Below are 19,563 nucleotides of genomic sequence, written 5' to 3' on the forward strand. Positions count from 1 at the left end.
GAGGGGCCCAGCAGGCCTTGCCTCAGGATGGCACGGGCCGGGCGGCGGGGGTGGGGGGGGGACGACACACACCTCTTGAGGGGATCCTGCAGCATGTTGGGCGAGACCCCTGCCCTCCTCGGCCCTGCCGAGAGCAGAGGCATCACAAAAGTCGGCTCCCCCCTTCCCCAGCCTCCACCTTAAGGGGCTACATCAGACCCAGTCTGGGTGAGGAGGGCCTCGGCTGGTCAGCTTTCTCCGCCGCCCCTCCCCTCATCAGGGACAGCATGGGTACCTCAGGTAACCCCAGTTTCTGGCCTTCGACTTCTCCCTTTGACTGAGTCAGCTCTCATCTGCCAACTTCACCTGGGGAGGGCTGGGCTGGGGACGAGCTGGGTTTAGGGACGTTTCCTTCCATGCTGGAGTTCAGGCTTTCTCTGGGCGCGCAGGAATCCGCCGGTCCCGCCAGGACTGTGGCGGGCACAGCCAGTGAGGTGTCCTCACCGCCGGCTCGTCCACACTCCCCAGACCCAAGCCTTCCCCGCCCTCCTCTCCTTGCCTAAGTGCCTAGCAGATGAAGGAGTTTTCAGGAGCTTTTGACACTATATAACCCGCCCTTTTTGTATGCACCTCGGGCGGCTTTTGTATGTAACTGCAGCGTGGGGTGGGTGGGCACGGGAGGTCGGGTGGGCCCTGGAGGGGGTGGGGGTGGCCACACCTGCCCATACTTCTGTTGTTTGTTTGTTTGTTTTGTGGTTTTTTTGGTTCTTTGGTTTTTTGGTTTTTTGGTTTTTTTTTTACACTCGCTGCTCTCAATAAAGAAGCCTTTTTTACAACATGTGTCTGAGACTCCTAACCTGCATCTGCTCACAAATGCCGTGCTTTCTCCCACCGATCAGCGCGGGCCGTGTGCCGGGTCCGGTGGGACGTGGGGGGGACCGTGACACAGATCCTGGCTCGGGTTGGCAGCGGCCGGGGCGTGGGTGGGGACCTCGAGATCCTGCGCCGTCCACGCAGCCCCGCGGCAGCCACAGGAAGCCGGCGTCCGCTGGTGGACCTGAGCCTACTCAGGCTGGGGGTGGGAGGCAGAGCGAGAACAAAGCAGCAGAACTGCAGCCAGTGGACGACGCACTCGGGCTCTGAGCCCCTTTAGGACTCCAGGAAGGAAGGTGGGTAGAGTTCAGTTGACTTGTGAAGCCCTGGGTTCGAGCCCAGCACTAGAAAAACAAAGAGTTGGGTGTAATGGTGCACGTTTGTAATCCCAGCATTTGGGGGACTGAGACAGGAGGATCGCGGTCCGCGGACAGCCTCAGCCACTTAGTGAGGCCCTCTGCAACTCAGTGAGAGCCTGTTTCAAAATAAAGAATAAAAGATGTAGGGCTAGCGGTGTAGCTTGGAGGTAGAGTGCCCCTGGGTTCCGTCCCTGGTATCACACACACACACACACAAAAATGGCGCTCAGTCTCTGGCTCCGGGGCCTCCAGCCTCCGCTGGTTCTGTTCGTCTCCTAGGTCATCAGCTGTCCCGTCCTCCACCTTCTTCCAGTAACTTCAGCCCCCTTCAGGTCCAGAGCTGTGAAATTGCTCTAGCAACTCTAGCCCTCACCAGACTCCTCAGTAATGAAGTGTCGGGGGGAGGGTATTGGAGGTTGAACCCAGGGTCATTTTACCTCTGATCTGTATCCAGCCCTTTTTACTTCTTGTTGTTTGCGGGTCTGGGGATGGAACCCAGGGCATTCTACCTCTGAGCTACACCCCCTGCCCTAGTTTTTATTTTTTATTTTGACACAGGGTCTCACTGAGTTGCAGAGGGCCTCACTAAGTAGTAGCTGAGGCTGTCTGCAAACCGCGATCCTCCTGTCTCAGCCTCCCAAATGCTGGGATTACAAGCGTGCACCACCATGCCCGGCTCCCCTTTTTGCTTTTTTTTTTTTTTTTGTGGCACTGGAGATGGAACCCAGGGGCATTCTACCTCCGAGCTATACCCCCCACCCTCCCTTATTTCTGTTTGTTTTTGTTTTGTTTTTTGGTGGTACTGGGGTTCCTGGAAACCCTTCTACCTCCGGGCCACACTCCCAGACACCTATTTTGTATATTTTTATTTGGAAACAGGGTCTGTGCGTCTGGCTTCGAACTTGCACAATCCTCCTGTCTCCGCCTCCCAAGTGTGGGGATTACAAGCGTGCACCACCACCCCCGGCGTTCTTATTTCTATTTTGTTTTTGTTTTGTTTTGTTGGTACTGGAGTTCCTCAAAGCCCTTTTACCTCCAAGCTATGCTCCCAGACCTATTTTATATTTTTTTTATTTTTAGAAAGAGTCTCTTTTTTTTTTTTTTTTTTTTGCGGGTCTGGGGATGGAACCCAGGGGCATTTGACCTCCGAGCTACAGCCCCTGCCCTATTTTTTATTCTTTATTTTGAAACCGGGTCTCACTGAGTTGCAGAGGCCTCACTAAGTAGCTGAGGCTATCCGCGAACCGCGATCCTCCAGATCTCAGCCTCCCGAATGCTGGGATTACAAGCGTGTGCCACCACGCCCGGCTTTAGAAACAGAGTCTCTTAAGCCAGCTCGGCTGGCTGGCTTCAAACCTGCTCGATCCTCTTGTCTCCGCCTCCCAAGCGTGGGGATTACAAGCGTGCACCACCACGCCCGGTGTTCTCATTTCTATTTTGAAACAGGATCTTGTGATAGGTTAAAGAGAGCCTCACTACTGGCTGAGGCTGCCCTCAAACTTGCAATCCTTCTATATCAGCCTCTCAAGCACTGGGCTTATAAGCGCGTACCACCATGCCCAGCTTCTTTTTTTTTCCCCCTTTCTTTCTTTCTTTTTTAAACAGGGTCTCACTGAATTGCTGAGAGTAGCTTTGAGCCTGCAATCCTTCTGTCTCAGCCTCTCACGTACCGGGATGACTGTGCGCCCCCGCGGTTGGCTAACAGCTGATGGTTTGGGAGCCTTGCTCTGTGCCGGTTGCCTTGCTAAGGCTCTGATGCACGTTCCTTCAGCTGTTTCTGCAGCTGCGGTAGTGCGGTAGTGCCCCTAACCTGCGCTGTTGCTTCCCATGGAGTCCGCGGCCTACAGTCAACTACGTTCTGAAAATATTAAATGGAAAACTCCAAAAATAAGTTTTTGTATGTGTGTATGCGTGGTACTGGCCGATTGAACTCAGGGACGATCTTCCTCTGAGTTGCAGCCAAGCCCTATTTTATTTTTTAAATAAATAGTTGCGGAGAGCCTCACTAAGTTACTGAGACTGGCCGTGAACCTGTGGTCCTCCTGTCTCAGCCTCCCAGGTACTGGGATTACAGGTGTGTGCCACCCTTCCCAGCTCAATAAGTTTTTAAAAACTTTTATTATAATATATTGTGATTGTTTTACTATCAATTATTGGTGTGTGTTACTGAGGATGGAACCCAGGGGCATTCTATCTCTGAGCTACATCACCAGCCAGATTTTATTTTTATTCTGAAACATGGTCTTACTAAATTACAAAAGAAGGCCTTGCTAAATGGCTTAAGAGACCCTGTTTCCAAATAAAATATAAAAAAATAGATCTGGGAGTGTAGCCCGGAGGTAGAGGGCCGCTGGGTTCTATCCCCAGTACCACCAAAAAAAAAAAAAAAAAAAAAAAAAGAGAGAGAGAGAGAAGAAAGACAGGAAGGAAGGAAGGAAGAGAGAAAAGAAAGAAAGATAGATAGATAGGGCTGGGGTGTAGCTCAGAGGTAGCATGCCCTTGGTTCCATCTTCAGTACCAAAGAAAGAGAGAAAGTTATGAATCTGTCCTTTTCTGAGCCTTTGTGTCGCTAACAACGGCTGACTCTTAGGACACACTTTGGCCCTCCCAGGTATTGACACTACAGGCCTGATCCATCGTGCTAGTTTTTTGTTTTTTGCTTTTTTTTTTTGCTTTTTGTTTTGCAGTATTAGGGATGGAATCCAGGGGTATTCGACCTCCGAGCTACACCCTCTGCCCAATTTTTTATTCTTTTTTAAATTTATTTATTTATTTATTTATTTATTTATTTATTTATTTATTTGTGGTACTGGGGTTCCTGGAAGCCCTTTTACCTCCGGGCTACACTCCCAGACCTATTTTTACATTTTTATTTGGAAACAGGGTCTCCTAAGCCAGCGCGCGCGGCTGGCTTCGAACCTGCTCGATCCTCCTGTCTCAGCCTCCCAAGCGCGGGGATGACAAGCGTGCCCACCACGCCTGGCCTATTCTTTTTTTATTTTGAAACAGGATCTTATTGAGTTGCAAAGAGCCTCACTAAGTAGCTGAGGCTGTCCACAAACCACGATGCTCCTGTCTCAGCCTCCCGAATGCTGGATTACAAGCGTGCGCCACCACACCCGGCTCTCCAGTTTTATTTTGACTTTATCCCCATCAACAATTTTGGCTCCTGAATCTGCAATATTCAGTTTGATGCAAGTGTAAGTACCCTGCCTCCCTGTGGTGACGAGGGGCCTTGGGGCTGAGTCTACCCGGAGCAGACAAAGGGGCCAGGGCTCTAACAGTGGTGCGCAGAGGCGCAGGCGCTGGGTACTGTTGGCAGTTGATTTGAAGGGGATCTGAGGACTGCCCTTTCAAGACACCCTTCCTGGTAGAGGTGGCAGAGAGCAGCTGTCTTCTGGGGAGCCTTGCCGAGGGCTGTCAGCTCTGTATGTGTCTAGACTAAGGGTCTCAAGAGAAAACGTCTTTAGAGGCCAAACAGGAATGAAACCCCATGGCTGTGGTTTTAAGATTCAGTTTAGACAAAACATACCCCTGAGTACCATTGTGGGCCCTGGAACTACAAATAGATTTCTTCTGGAACCTATTTATCTATTTGACCTGTTCTTCCTCTTGAGCTAACACATTCCATATGTTTACCTGTTGTATAAATTAGGAAAAGAAAACAGAAATGCCCTTAGGAAATGGGGAGGGGGAGGAGGGTTCAGGATTCCTGTGTTGTGGCGTATGGTGACTAAGCCTATGTTTATGTATATATCTATGTATATTATATACACACTATGTCTCGTCTCACAAGTTCCTTGAAAGTACTACTTTAATATTCTCAAAAGTTTTAGATTGTGACTCACAGTAAAAAAGAAAAAAAATGCAGTTGAAATACCGGTATAGTGGTGCACACCTGTAATCTCAGACCTTGGGAGGCTGATCTAGGAAGCTTGCAAATTCAAAACCAGCCTCAGCATCTTAGTGAGGAGACCCTAGCAACTTAGCAAGACCCTGTTTCAAAACAAAAAATAAAGGGCTGGGGATATAGTTCAGAGGTAGAATGTCCTTGGGTTCAATTCCCAGTACAAAAAGAAAAGAAAAAAATGCCGTTGAAGCAGGTGCAGTGGTATACACTCCCAGTACTTAAGACGCTAAGACAGGAGGATGCAGGTTCAAGGCCAGCCTTGGCAACTTACAAAGACCCTGTTTCAAAATAAGAAATAAAATAAGGCTGGGGCTATAGCTCAGAGATAGAATGCACCTGAGTTCAATCCCTAGTAACACACACACACACACACACACACACACACACACACACACACACAGACCTGGTATTGAACCATACAAAACTGACAATATTCCATCCTCTTGACCTATAAAAAAAATGGTAATTTCAAGCTGCGTGTGGTGGTGCACACCTGTACTCCCAGTATTAGGGAGGCTGAGACAGGAGGATCACAGGTTTGAGGCCAGATTCAGCAATTTAGTGAGACCCTGTTTCAAAATAAAAAAAAATAAAATAGGGCTGGGGATGTAGCTCAGAGGTAAATTCCCGTAGGCTCAATCCCCAGTTCAAAAAGAAAAAGATAATTTCATATGATTCAGCCTATATATAATGGAAACACGAGGTTTATACAACAATATCCCCACCCCCAGCACTGGAGTTTGATCTGGAGCACTCTACCACTAAATTACATTCCCACCCTTTTGATTTCATTTTTATTTTGATATAGGGCCTTGCTAAGTTGCCCTTTATGGTTTTTTAAAAAATTTTTATTATTTATTTATTTATTTAGTTAGTTAGTTAGTTAGTTATTTGGTGGTACTAGGGTTCCTGGAAGCCCTTCTACCTCCGGGCTACACTCCCAGACCTATTTTTTTATATTTTTTATTTGGAAACAGGGTCTCTTAAGCCAGCGCGGCTGGCTTCGAACCTGCGCGATCCTCCTGTCTCCACCTCCCAAGAGCGGGGATGACAAGCGTGCGCCACCACGCCTGGCACTATTTTTTCTTAATTTTGAAACATGGTTTTGCTAAATTGCTGAAGGTCTTGCTATGTTGCTGAGGCTGGCCTCACACTTCAATCCTCCTGTCTCAGCCTCCCAAGTTGTAGGTGCTCCACCCCAGCAGGCAGCTTCCCTGCCCTTTTTTTTTCTTTTTTGGTCCTAGGAATTAAACCCAGAGGCATTCTACCTGTGAGCTACACCCCCACCTTATTTTATTTTTTATTTGAAACAAGGTCTCGCTTAATGGCCGAGTCTGGCCTCGAGGCTTCCCTTGCTCTTTGATAGCCATTAATTTATCCATTTAAATGTGGGGGGCAGGATACTAAATTGATATCACCACCAGGACCGCTAATAAATCACAACCGACTGTTTATTTAATCTTCAAACAACTTTTTTTCTCTTTTGTAGTACTAGGGATTGAACCCAGAGGCCTTCTACTCTCAAGCTACCCTCTTCCCCGGTCTGTATTTCTTATTGAGACAGGATCTCCCTAAGCGGATGAGTTTCACTACTTGCTGAGGCTGTCCTTGAACCTGTGATCTGATTTCCCTGTTTCAGTCTCCCAAGTACAGAAATGCGCCATCAGGCCGGGCTTCAAACAATTTATTTTTTCCGGTATGGGGGATGGAACTCAGGAGCATTCTACCTCCAAGCTATACTCCAACCCTATTTTTTATCCATCCATCTGTCCGTCCGTCCATCCATCCATCCATCCTTCCTTCTTTCTTCCTTTCTCTTTCTTTCTTTCTTCTTTCTATATTGGGGATTGAACCCAGAGGCATTCTACCTCCAAGCTATACCCCCAATCCTATACACCCATCCCATTTTATTTTTTAATTTTTGTGTGTGTGGGTCTGGGGATGGAACCCAGGAACATTTGACCTGTGAGCTACACCCTCTGCCCTATTTTTTTTTTTAATCCTTTATTTTGAAACAGGGTCTCATGAAGTTTTGGAGGGCTTCACTAAGTAGCTGAGGCTGACCGCGAATTGCGATCCTCCTGTCTCAGCCTCCCAAATGCTGGGATTACAAGCATGTACCACCACACTCGGCTTTTTATTTATTTATTTATTTATTTATTTATTTATTTATTCATTCATTCATTCATTCATTCATTCATTCATTTATTTGTAGTACTGAGGATGGAACCCAGGGACATTGTACCTCAAAGCTACATTCCTAGCCCTAATTTTTAGTCTCTTTATTTATTTTGTTGTTTGTTTTTACGAGTCTGGGGGTGGAACTCAGAGGCATTCGACCTCCAAGCTACACCCCCTGCCCAATTTTTTTATTCTTTATTTTGAAACAGGGTCTCACTGACTTGCAGAGGGCATCACTTAGTAGCTGAGGCTGTCCGCGAACTGCGATCCTCCGGTCTCAGCCTCCCAAATGCTGGGATTACAAGCGTGCGCCACCACGCCCGGCTAGTCTCTTTATTTTTGAAACAGGGTCTCATTGAGTTGTGAAGGGCCTCACTAAGTAGATGAGGCTGTCTACAAACCGCAATCTTCCGGTTTCTGCCTCCCGAATGCTGGGAATACAAGTGTGCGCCACCATGCCTGGCCTTGTTTTTTATTTTGAAACAGGATCTCAGTAAATTGCTAAAGCTCTTGTTACTGAAGCTGGTCTCAGGTCTGAGATTCTCCTATCTTGGCCTCCCAATAACTGGGATTACAGGCACGTGCCACTGTGCCTGGCTTCATCCCTTATTTTCAATACATAGAAAACTATGCATGGCTACACTGATGTTATTGTATTCTTTTTTGTTTTTAAAAAATTTTTATTGGTGCACTGTAGTCATGCATCTTAATGGAGTACAAGACGGTAGAGGCGTACGTGTACACATCACCCCAATCCCCACTCCATTCCTCTCCCTCCTTCCTTCTCATGTTTGGCTTAGTGATTGACTTTTGATATGTTTGTTAACCCTCGTTTATTCTTTATTTTGAAACAAGGTCTCACTAAGCTGCAGAAAGCCTAAGTAGCTGAGGCTGGTTGTGAACCTGGGAACCTGCAGTCCTCCTGTCTCAGCCTCCCAAATGCTGGGATTACAAGTGTGCGCCACCACGCCTGGCTTCAAACGGCCTGGCTTCAAACAGCCTGGCTTCAAACAAGTCTTTTTTTTTTTTTTTTCCCTGACATGTTGAGGATGGAACCCAGGGGGCATTCTACCTTTGAGCTGCACCCTCAGACCTATTTTTTATTGTTTATTTTGAAACATGGTCTCAGTGAGTTGCAGAGGGCCTAAGTAGCTGACGCTGTCTGTGAACCGTGATCCTTCTGTCACAGCCACCCAAATGCTGGGATTACGAGTGTGCGCCACCATGCCCAACTTTAAACAACTCTTTTTTTTTTTTTTTTGGTACTGGGGATGGAACCCAGGGGCATTCTACCTCTGAGATATACCCCCAGTCCTATTTTTTATTTTTTTACTATTTTAATTTTATTTTTATTTTTTGTGGTACTGGGGGTGGAACCCAGGGGCTTTTCTACCTCCGGGCTATACTCCCAGACCTATTTAATATTTTATTTGGAAACAGGGTCTCACTAAGTTGCTGAGAGCCTCACTAAGTAGCTGAGGCTGGCTTCGAACCTGTGTGATTCTCCTGTCTCAGCCTCCCAAGCACTGAGATTACAGGCATGTGCCACCACGTCTGGCTCAGTCTTTTTTATTTTTTAATTAAAAAAATTTTTTTGTGGTACTGGGGTTCCTGGAAACTTTTCTACCTCCGGGCTACACTCCCAGACCTATTTTCTATTATTTTCATTTGTTTTTGTTTTTTGTTTGGTGGTACTAGGGGTGGAACCCAGAGGCTTTCTACCTCCGGGCTATACTCCCAGACCTATTTTATATTTTATTTGGAAACAGGGTCTCACTAAGTAGCCGAGGCTGGCTTTGAACCTATGCGATCCTCCTGTCTCTGCCTCCCAAGCGCAGGGATTACAAGCATGCGCCACCACGCCCGGCTTATATTATTTTTATTTGGAAACAGGGTCTCTTAAGCCAGCAAGGCTGACTTCGAACCTGCGCGATCCTCCTGTCTCTGCCTCCCAAGCGTGGAGATTACAAGAGTGTACCACCACGCCCAGCTCTCTTTTATTTTTTGAAATAGGATTTTACTGAGTTGTGAAGGGCCTGGCTAAGTAGCTGAGGCTGTCCACGAACTGTGATCCTCCGCTCTCCACCTCCCGAGTGCTGGGATTACAAGAGCGCGCCATGGTGCCTGGCTTCAAACAATTCTTAAGGCCACAATCCATCTTCCATCCCCTTAGACACACCAGCATGTTTATTTCTGGGATGAGGTAATTATCTCAGCTACTGTTAACTACTTACTGGTCACTTATTGTGTGCTTTACGATTTATCTCGTTAACTCTGCTTTCAAAAAAATCTGGAGATGGATGTCAGTATTGGTGATTATGGAGAAATCAGATCAATTGTTTTCACATATGGGCCCAGCAAGAAGCCGATTCTAGATTTTCTAGGTTTGAGTGTGTGTGTGTGTGTGTGTGTGTGTGTGTGTGACAAAAATTGCGCCCTGGGACATTTCACCTCAGGGATACCCCCAGCCCTATTTTTAGTTTTATTTTGAAACAAGGTCTCTCTAGGCTGACGAGAGTCTCACTACTTGTTGGGGCTGTTCTCGAACCTGCGGTCCTCCTGTCTCAGGCTCCCAAGTACTAGGATTCCAGGCGTGGGCCGCTAGCCCGGCTGAAGAATTTCTGTAACAGCAAAGTCCAAGTGATTTTTGCTGCCGTGCAGCAAAGACCAGAGCTTCTCCTGGGCTTTGCAGCATCCTAACTTGAAAAGCCTTTTCTCCTGCTCCTGGGCTTGCTTGGGCTTCTCAGACAAGACCGCGTGAGCGCGCTCCCTCCGTCCGCTTCAGCTCTCGCCCGGCCGGCGGGGTCGGCCTCCCCCGGCCCGGCCCGGCTGCCAGCCTTCAGTCTCCGCCGCCTCCCCTCCCAGCCCCCAGCAGGGACAGGAAGGAGACCGCCCCTTTCCCAGCCTTTCCCAGACGTCCATCTGCCCACAGACGCCCGGCTGCAGAGCACGACGAGCCCGGACCTGGGAGCTCGGCCGGTGGGAAAGTGTGCATCCCTTGAAAAGAGGGAAAGGGGGCGTCGCGGGCGGGCGGGCGGGCGGAGTCAGCCCCGGCACCGGGCGCCCCGAGCTCGCGCTATCAGGACGGCGTGCGGGGGGCCCGTCGCTCTATCCCGGCTCTCGGGCAGAACAGGGCTGCCGCTTCTCCCTCACTACAAACCCTCAGTCCGCCCAGACGCCCCCCGAGCGTTGGTCGGCAGCTCCCTCCACGCCGCCGGACAGCGCTCCGGTCCCCTCCCGGGCTTCCTCCCTGCAGGCCCCGCCCAGTCCTACCATTCCCCGACCGGGGGGGCGGAGTCGCGCCCCCATCCTGTTCCTTTAAGGGACGTCGGCTCCTCCCCTTTCGGAATCGCGGTCTGACGCGGGATGACAGCAGCGAGTTCGGCGCGTTTATGCAAATGAGCGCCCCTCCTGCGGACCAATGGGGAGCGGAGGTTTCGGGGCCGCGGACCAATAGGGCGGGGGCGCTGGGGCTCACCATATAAGGAGCAGCCTCGCCATAAAAGGAAACATTGTATCTCTTTATATGGGGGGAAGGGTCGGGGGATCCCTCCGCCGCCAGCGCGTGGTCCCGGCCCCCTCCGCCCGCCGTCCCGGCCGCGGCCCGCAGCCCCGGCCCCCCGGGGGACGCTGACGGCCGCCGGCGCGCCGCCCCAGCGCACGGACAGGGGGCGCTGCGCGCGGCCTGGGGCGACCCGGGCCAGCGGGGCAGGAAAGTGAGGGCCCGGGCGGCCGGGCGCGCAGGGGCCCCGGCTTCGCCGCCGCCACCGCCGCCGCCCGAGCCGCGCGAGCGGCAGCTGGAGCGCCGGGCTTCGCCGGGACGCCGATGGCGGCGGCGGCTCCGATCCCTCGCTGACCGCCCGCGCGTCCTCCTGCTGCGAGCGCCATGTTACCGAGCCAAGCTGGGGCCGCGGCGGCGCTGGGCCGGGGCTCGGCCCTGGCGGGCGGCCTGAGCCGGACCCCGACGGGGCGGCCGGGCGGCGGGGCCCGCGGGGCGAGCGGCGGCCGGGGCCCGGGGAACGGCGCGGGGCCGGGCCCGGGCCGCCTGGAGCGGGAGGCTGCGGCCGCGGCCGCCACCCCGGCGCCCGCCGCGGGGGCCCTCTACAGCGGCAGCGAGGGGGACTCGGAGTCGGGCGAGGAGGAGGAGCTGGGCGCCGAGCGGCGCGGCCTCAAGCGGAGCCTGAGCGAGATGGAGCTCGGCGTGGTGGTCGGCGGGCCCGAGGCGGCGGCCGCGGCCGCGGGGGGCTACGGGCCGGTGAGCGGCGCGGTGAGCGGGGCCAAGCCCGGCAAGAAGACCCGGGGCCGGGTGAAGATCAAGATGGAGTTCATCGACAACAAGCTGCGGCGCTACACGACCTTCAGCAAGAGGAAGACGGGCATCATGAAGAAGGTGCGGGCCGGGGGCGGGAGGTGTGTGGGAGGGATGGAGGTACCCCGGAAGGGCGCGGGGGGCCGGGAGGTGTGGGCCCGGGGAGGTGCGGCGCCCGGAGAGGAAGGCAGGCGCCGAGGTGGGAGTGACCGCGGGGAGAGGGCCCTGGCGGCGGCGACCCGGAGGTGGGAACGGAGACGCGGGCCGGGGGTCCGGCGCCCGGGAGGGGCGGTGGAAAGGGCAGGAGGTGCGGAGGCGGGGAGGCTGGAGGCCCAGCGGGAGCGAGCGCGTGTGGGAGGAAGGTGGGCTAGAGCGTGCTCGCGGGAAGCGCCGGAGGGCTGGGGACCAGGTGAGAGCCGGGCTGCCCGGAGTAGCCAGCGGGGCCAGGTCCCGCCCTGGCCATGTGTCTTCAGGCTTCCCCTGGAAACCCCTGCTCCTGGCAGGGGTGGCCGCGCAATCGCCTGCCTTTGGGACAAGTAGTGTTAACAGCCCTGGTGGGAAGCCCCAGCTTGGGGAAACAAACGGCAGGAAGGTTTTGTCGAGGGTCGCAGAAATTCTGCCTCTTCCCGCCAGTTATCCAGGGGAAGGTGGTGAGAGGAGGCATGGCCTCCTGGGGCCGAGAAGCTATGGGGCGGGATAGAAGCCTAGGAAACACGGGCTGCTGCTCTTATCTGTTCCATAGAAATCGCAGCTGCTTCCAAGGTGGGTCGTGGAAATTTGTTTGGAGCGAGAATGGCAGCTCCAGGGTCTCCTTCCCCGGCAGAGTGTCTAGTGCCGATCTAGCTTCCTTGCCCTGGCCCTGCAGACATTCTTGTATCTGGGTCCCTTGTCGCTTGGTCATTATCAGAGGAGGTTGTGGGAGAAGGTGGTTTGTGAAGGGAAGCTACCTTCCCTCCTTTTTTCTTTCCTGATTCCTCCTTCCCGAGATAAAGAAGGCAAAAAGAAGTCAGTACAGTATTATGGGGCAGAAGGAAAAGTTAGACTGTGGCAACAGGTTAGGGCCTGGGAAGAAACACAAGACAGTTCGGTGCTTAGACGGTCCCTTATCACTAGTGTGGTGTGTGAATTCCAGAGTGGTAGGGATCCAGCCCTGTCTCTGTGACAGTGAGGAGGGAGCGAGGCTCCAGGCCCCAGCTGTGTTGGGGAACAGCTAACTGGGACCCACCGAGTCCCTTGAGGTTGCGAGCTCCGTCCCTGGAAGGTGTGTGTGTGTGTATTTGTGTGTGTGTGTGTGTGTGTGTGTGTGTGTGTGTGTTGGGGGGACCAGGACTGTTTGCTTGGGGAATGGGTAGTTTTGAGGCTCCCTGCTCACCATCATCTATCTTGCGGGACCCCCCACCCCAGAGTCACTAGAGATGAAGGTCGTTATGGGGGTGGTCACTGGTGATCACCGTGTAATCTTCTCTTTCCTACTTCCCAAGGAAGTTCGAGATAAAAAGATTTGCTGACCTGCCCATCTCCCTCCCCACCCCCAGGCCTATGAACTGTCCACGCTGACAGGGACACAGGTGCTGTTGCTGGTGGCCAGTGAGACAGGACATGTATATACCTTTGCTACCCGCAAACTGCAGCCCATGATCACCAGTGACACCGGTAAGGCACTGATTCAGACCTGCCTCAACTCGCCAGACTCTCCGCCCCGCTCAGACCCCACCACAGACCAGAGAATGAGTGCTACTGGCTTCGAGGAGACAGATCTCACCTACCAGGTGTCGGAGTCTGACAGCAGTGGGGAGACCAAGGTGTGTTTGGGTCACCTATGAGGCAGGAGGGAAGGGAAGAGGGTCCCTTTCCCTTCCTGGCCAGTATAGCTAGAAAGATGCCCACAGATGTGGAGTAGAACGTGGTTAGTGCCCCTTACCCTACCGGACAGGTGTCCACCCTCCATTCCTGACAGGAGGCCGACTCCCTAGATAAGCGGGCGGCCTCCGTGCCCATATAAGGCCGGCTCGGGCTCCACGCCGCCTCCCGCCCGCCCGCCCGCCCGCAGCCCGCCTGCCTGGCAGGGCCTTCGCATTCCTCCCGCCAGCTGTCTCCCCGCCGGGGGCGGGGGTGTAGCTTAGCCCTGCCCTCCCGGCAGGCTGGGTCGCCAGGGAGTAGGAAGGGAGCAAGCACCCTGGGTTCCCGGGTCCTGGGAACCCAGCGCTGTTGGCAGGCGGGCAAGCTGACTGGTCGGGGACCACCTTGCTAGCTAGCCGCCGCCCACCCCTTCTGGATGTCGGGGCCTGGGCAGATAAGGTGTGCAGTCGCTTGCTGCTAGGGATGCCGGCCCTAGTTACGCCTCCCCCTTCCTTTTCCCGGTAAGGAGAGGGGGCGGGGCTTCCTCCTTGCTGTCTGGGGAGCTCCACCTTCCGGTGCCCTTAGCTAACTGGCCAATGGGAGAAAGCGGCACTGTTTGCCTTAGCAACGCCTCTGCCAATCAGGGGCCTTGAGCCCAGCCACTTAGCAAACATCCTCTCTGACCCACACCCCCAGCCTTTGGGCCCGCTGGTCTGACTCCGCTTGGATCTAGGCTTGGTGGCTCCGTTGTCAGCTCCTGGTGTCCTTCCTCGTCCAAGAACAGCGGCTCTTTGAGGTGATAGAGGCAGTGCTGCAGGCTCCCCCTTCCCTCAGTGCCTAACACCTGTAATCCTCTCCAGGCCCTCCTAGCAGTATAAAATTCTGATGGGTAAGTTCCTTGTTAGGTTAGATCGTGAGCATTTGGCATAAAGTCCTTCGTTGCCAATCGTCGACCGTCTCTCTCAGTCCCTAACTCAGATCAGGACTGGGAGGACCGTTTAAAAGGAATAGAGTAGCCCAGCTCCCTCATGTTTAAGGGAGAGGAAAGCTGGGGCTCAGAAGAGGAAGTTATTTTATCTTGGGGTCACACAGATGGTTCTCAGAGGTGGGAACAGACTCTGGGTGCGGTCATCCCCGTCACGGACAGGGAACTCAGGGAGTTACGATGATGACAATAACAGCAGCAAATATTTGTCTTGGTCTTCTTACGTGCCAGGAGCCATCCTCTACGTGCTGGTAGGTAAATAGGTTAAATAACCTGGTTAATCTTTACAACAACCTATGTGGTAAAGTGATATCCATTTATTTATTTTTCCATTTATTTTCTCTACTTTTATATCCATTTATTCCCATCCATCCATCTTTTATATCCATTTATTTATTTATTTTCTCTACTTAGATCCTGTTTCCAAATAAAGAATAAAAAAATAGGGCTGGGAATTTAACCCAGCACCCTTAAAGGGCTAGGCAAGCCCTCTACCACTGAGCTACCACCCAGCCCCTTCTCCTTTTAGAGCTAGGAAGTTAGCTCCATAATTTGCCCTGCCTGGTCGGCAGCAGAGCAGGTGGAATGGGATTTGAACCCAAGCACGCTGATTTCAGTCTGGGCTCTCAAGCCACACAAGACTTGTGCAGAGGCAGGGTCTGGTAGAGACTCACTGCTTTGTCTTTACTCCGGGTATAGGACACACTGAAGCCCGCGTTCACAGTCACCAACCTGCCGGGTACCACCTCCACCATCCAGACCGCGCCCAGCACCTCTACCACCATGCAAGTGAGCAGCGGCCCCTCCTTCCCCATCACCAACTACCTGGCACCAGTGTCTGCTAGCGTCAGCCCCAGTGCTGTCAGCAGTGCCAACGGGACTGTGCTCAAGAGTGCAGGCAGTGGCCCCGTCTCCTCTGGGGGCCTTATGCAGCTGCCTACCAGCTTCACCCTCATGCCTGGTGAGTCGCAAGATGCAGGGAGAGATTCATCCTCCCTGGGGGCAAACAGCATGCTAAAAGTGGGTTTACTTCTTGGGAGGCTGGGGCAGGTGAATCGCAGGTTCTAGACCAGTCTCTGCATCTTTGGTAGACTCTCAGCACCCAAGTGAGACCCTGTTTCAAAATGAAAAATAAAAAGGGTGGGGTGTAGCTTGGAGGTAGAATGCCTCTGGGTTTGGTCTATAGTACCGCAAAAGAAAATGTGGTGGCCGGGCGTGGTGGCGCATGCTTGTGATCCCAGTACTTGGGAGGCTGAGACAGGAGGTTCTCAGGTTCGCGGCCAGCCTCAGCTACTTAGTGAGATCCTGTTTCCAAATAAAGAATAAAAAAATAGGGCTGGGAATGTAGCTCAGAGGTAGAATGCTCCTGTGTTCTATCCCCAGTGCTGTAAAAGAGGGGGGAAAAAAAGAAAAAGTGGGTTTAGGGTCATGCTAAAAAGTGGGTTTAGGGCGGGTGCTAGGGGAACCTCTTTTCCTGCTCAGAAGGAAGGTGAACAAGGCTTAGATCCTCAGGAGCAGGTGGGAAGGTCGTTGTGAGAGGACTCTGCCGTTCCTGAACGCCCCCCACGGGAGTCGGGGCCTGGTGCTGCCTGGGTCCCGTCTGCCAGTGGGCCGGGCGGGGCGACACCTCTTTTTTTTTTTTTTTTTTTTCATGTTTAACAATCTTTAATTCACATGTAAAAGTTCAATACAAGCCATTTGTGGGGCTTGGGATTTTTCTTTTAAAAACAAGAATAAGGAGAAATGCAACAAAATGGTCTTTCCACTTTTTCCAAAAACTTGAGAAAAGATCATAGGCCATAAAAGATCCATTAACGAAGCCCACTTTCTCCCCACCAGTAGTCTTACCCCCAATTCCATAATCTTAATACATATTCCTCAATGAAGACTTACAGTTCAGCCTTGCTTACATAACCATTTAAAATACTCAGCACCAGCTTGCTTCCTCTAATGCCAAACAAATTGTGAACTATTTCAATATGCACTTCTTTTTAAAACAAGGGGGCAATTATTTGTAGAAAGCAATACTTAACCGCCATATACATTTCCCCAAAATGGCATATGCCATTCAGAGTCCTAGTCACTCTCATGCTTTCCAAGTGGAATACTAGCCTAATGTGCATAGAAGCGTGAATGGCAAAGTTGAAGATCAGTATTGCTGTGCTAGGCAGGAAGTTGCACCTGTAGCTCTAGCCTGTCTGTCTAGCCCCATCTGTTTCTCCATCACCATGGGGATAGTAGACATCTCACTACTTCTCTTGACTAGAGGGCAGATTTTGTCCTTGATGATTGGGTGCCAGCCCCTGGGTCAAATGAAGGTATAGTCAAGGCGTTGGGTATTAGGAGGAGAAAGCCCTGGAGAGGAGATTCTGGGCATGAAAGACCTGTTGGCTTCCAGAAAAGAGAGTGAAGGGAGGTGGGGACCAGACCTCGGGACTGGGGTGTTCAGGCATGTTTGGTACGAGTGGCAACTGGGCAGGACACAGCCCAAGGAAGTCTGTGTCTTGTAGGTGGGGCAGTGGCCCAGCAGGTCCCAGTGCAGGCCATCCAGGTGCACCAGGCCCCACAGCAAGCGTCTCCCTCTCGTGACAGCAGCACAGACCTCACGCAGACCTCCTCCAGCGGGACAGGTATACCTCGCAGCCCCGCCGCCTTCCTGCTCCTTGTGCGGCCTCACCTTGGGTGCCCAGCAGTGTCCTTCCTGTAGCTAAGGTTGGAGAATTCCTTAGAGATGGAGGCTTTCAGCCCAATCTTTAGGGGAGAAATCGGGTGAAGATGGCTAGGTTTTGAATCCTTCCCTGCAGTAGGGCTTCTTGTGGATTCCAGGAGGAAATTAAAGACCACCAAAGCCATTTTATTCCTCATTTAGATGAGGAGTTATTTGCTCCAAAATAAAATATTTTTCCAGTTACCAAGAAAGACGTACAGGATAGCTGACTCCTGGTGGGAATAGCCACAATTCCCCTCAAGTACCTTTGGTCGTGTTAGACACTCTCGAATTATTTTATTATTTCAACTTTACTACATGAAGTGTGGTCTTCGGGGTGGGACCGCCAGCAGTACCTGGAAGCTTGTGGAAATGCACCTCAAGCGTCACCCTAGGCATACTGACAGTGCTGCATTTAACCACCCAGGTAACTGCGTATTAGCATTTGAGAAGTGCTTGTTTAAAAGATGAATTTGGAAAAGCCGGGCGCGGTGGCGCACGCTTGTAATCCCAGCGCTTGGGAGGCTGAGACAGGAGGATCGCGCAGGTTCGAAGCCAGCCTCAGCTACTTAGTGAGGCTCTCAGCAACTTAGACCCTGTTTTCAAATAAAGTTTAAAATAGGTCTGGGAGTATAGCCCGGAGGTGTTAAAGCCCCTGAGTTCCACCCCAGTACCACAAAATAAAGAATAAAAATTAGGGCTAGGGGTGTAGCTCGGAGGTAGAATGTCCCTGGGTTCCACCCCCAGTACCGCCCCCCCCAAAAAAAAAGATGAATTTGGTAGTGGGCATTTAGGGAGAGGGAGGAAGAATAAGAATAAATTAAAATATGGGACGATGGTGCTCCCTAAAAGGAAAGAATCTGAGTTTCCTGGAAGTGGGTCCGTCAGTAATCTTGGGTCTGGGAGTAGGGAACTCAGTAGATAGATAGTCCAGGAGTCGGAAGTGATGGCATCGAGTTATGGTGGGCTCAGGGAAAAGCTTGGTCGGATGGCAGGGAGCAGAGGAACAGTGATGGTCTTGTTACGCTTCTGACCTGGGACGTGGGGAGAAAGCCCTGGAGACCGGACTCCTGGGGCGGGATGGGGACCTCGGCAGGGACCGTTCCCTGACGTGTGTCTGTTTTCCAGTGACGTTGCCCGCCACCATCATGACGTCGTCCGTGCCCACCACTGTGGGTGGCCACATGATGTACTCTAGCCCCCACGCCGTGATGTACGCCCCCACCTCGGGCCTGGCCGACGGCAGCCTCACCGTGCTCAACGCCTTCTCCCAGGCGCCGTCCACCATGCAGGTGTCCCACGGCCAGGTCCAGGAGCCAGGTGAGGGGAGGCCAGGCTTGAAGAGAGGACCATGTCCTCCTCCACCCCACGCAGATGCACAGGCTCACACGCACACTCAGATGCGCACAGACTCCCATGCAAGCACACGCGGGTGTGGACGCTCTCCACAGCCCCCAGGCGCCCCGCCTCGTCCACTCGGACCTTCCCGTTCACATACATTGTCACGTTGGGATGCCGGGCCTAGGGCACTGACTGCGGGCCGCCCTCGAGCCTCAGGTGAGTGTCCCTGTGATTTCAATGCAGGTGGCGTCCCCCAGGTGTTCCTGACGGCGCCATCAGGGACGGTGCAGATCCCGGTTTCTGCAGTTCAGCTCCACCAGGTGGGTAGGAGCAGCCTTTGCCCTGCCCCGCACAGCGGCTCCCTGTCACCAGTTCAGAGCCCCAGCCCCCAGCCGGGGCGACCTTTCTGCCCAGGCCTTTAGCAGGTGGCTGAGAGCCTAGAGCCTGAGCTGGCTGGCCAGCCCTTCCTCACACGCCCCCTTCCCTCCAGATGGCTGTGATAGGACAGCAGGCCGGGAGCAGCAGCAACCTCACCGAGCTACAGGTGGTGAACCTGGACGCCACCCACAGCACCAAGAGTGAATGACCCGCCCGCGGCCCTGGCCGCGCACCTATTTATTGTTGCCTTTTCACGGTTTCTTGACACACGCTGACGGCTGCAGGAGGGAGGCGGGCAGGAGGCGCGGGCAGCCAGGACTGTGCCCTCTCACTCCAGCCAAAGACAGGGGCCTGCCTGCCTCACCCACCTCCCTCACCCCCGCCTGCCCCTCGTGCTGCGCTCCGTGCTGGGGCCGGCCTCCTCCTTGGGCTCCCCCGCCAGCTTGGCTCGGCATTTGCCATGAGTATTAGCTTAGCCAGCGGGACGGGACGGTGCCCACCTTCCCACTCGCAGGCCTTTGGTGGGACCGGGTACCACGCCCCCCAGGAAGCAGTTGGGGCCCTGTCTCTAGCCTCCTTGCGGAGCCCAGCGCGGCACCCGTCTGCCACAGGCCGGGTCAGAGGCGCCTGCCCTGCCCTGCCAGGGCCGCTGGCGAGATGGGGGCTTCTTCCCTCACTGCTGCCCTTGGCCTTTGGCCCCAG

The 19,563-nt window shown here is 53.2% G+C and overlaps 1 protein-coding gene across 1 annotated transcript; it reads left to right on the forward strand.

Annotated features, from left to right (window-relative positions):
* Nucleotides 1-11,188: 11,188 nt before the first annotated feature.
* Nucleotides 11,189-19,069, forward strand: SRF (serum response factor; the record flags this gene model as incomplete). The annotated part of the gene is made up of 7 exons (XM_080700597.1): nucleotides 11,189-11,692; nucleotides 13,147-13,413; nucleotides 15,135-15,396; nucleotides 16,946-17,065; nucleotides 18,271-18,462; nucleotides 18,727-18,803; nucleotides 18,974-19,069. 7 exons carry the CDS (start codon nucleotides 11,189-11,191, stop codon nucleotides 19,067-19,069), a joined length of 1,518 nt encoding a protein of 505 aa, XP_080556723.1.
* Nucleotides 19,070-19,563: the final 494 nt, after the last annotated feature.

The sequence above is a fragment of the Muscardinus avellanarius genome, assembly GCF_963383645.1.
Source record: "Muscardinus avellanarius genome assembly, chromosome: 8".
Classification (NCBI taxonomy): Eukaryota; Metazoa; Chordata; class Mammalia; order Rodentia; family Gliridae; genus Muscardinus; species Muscardinus avellanarius.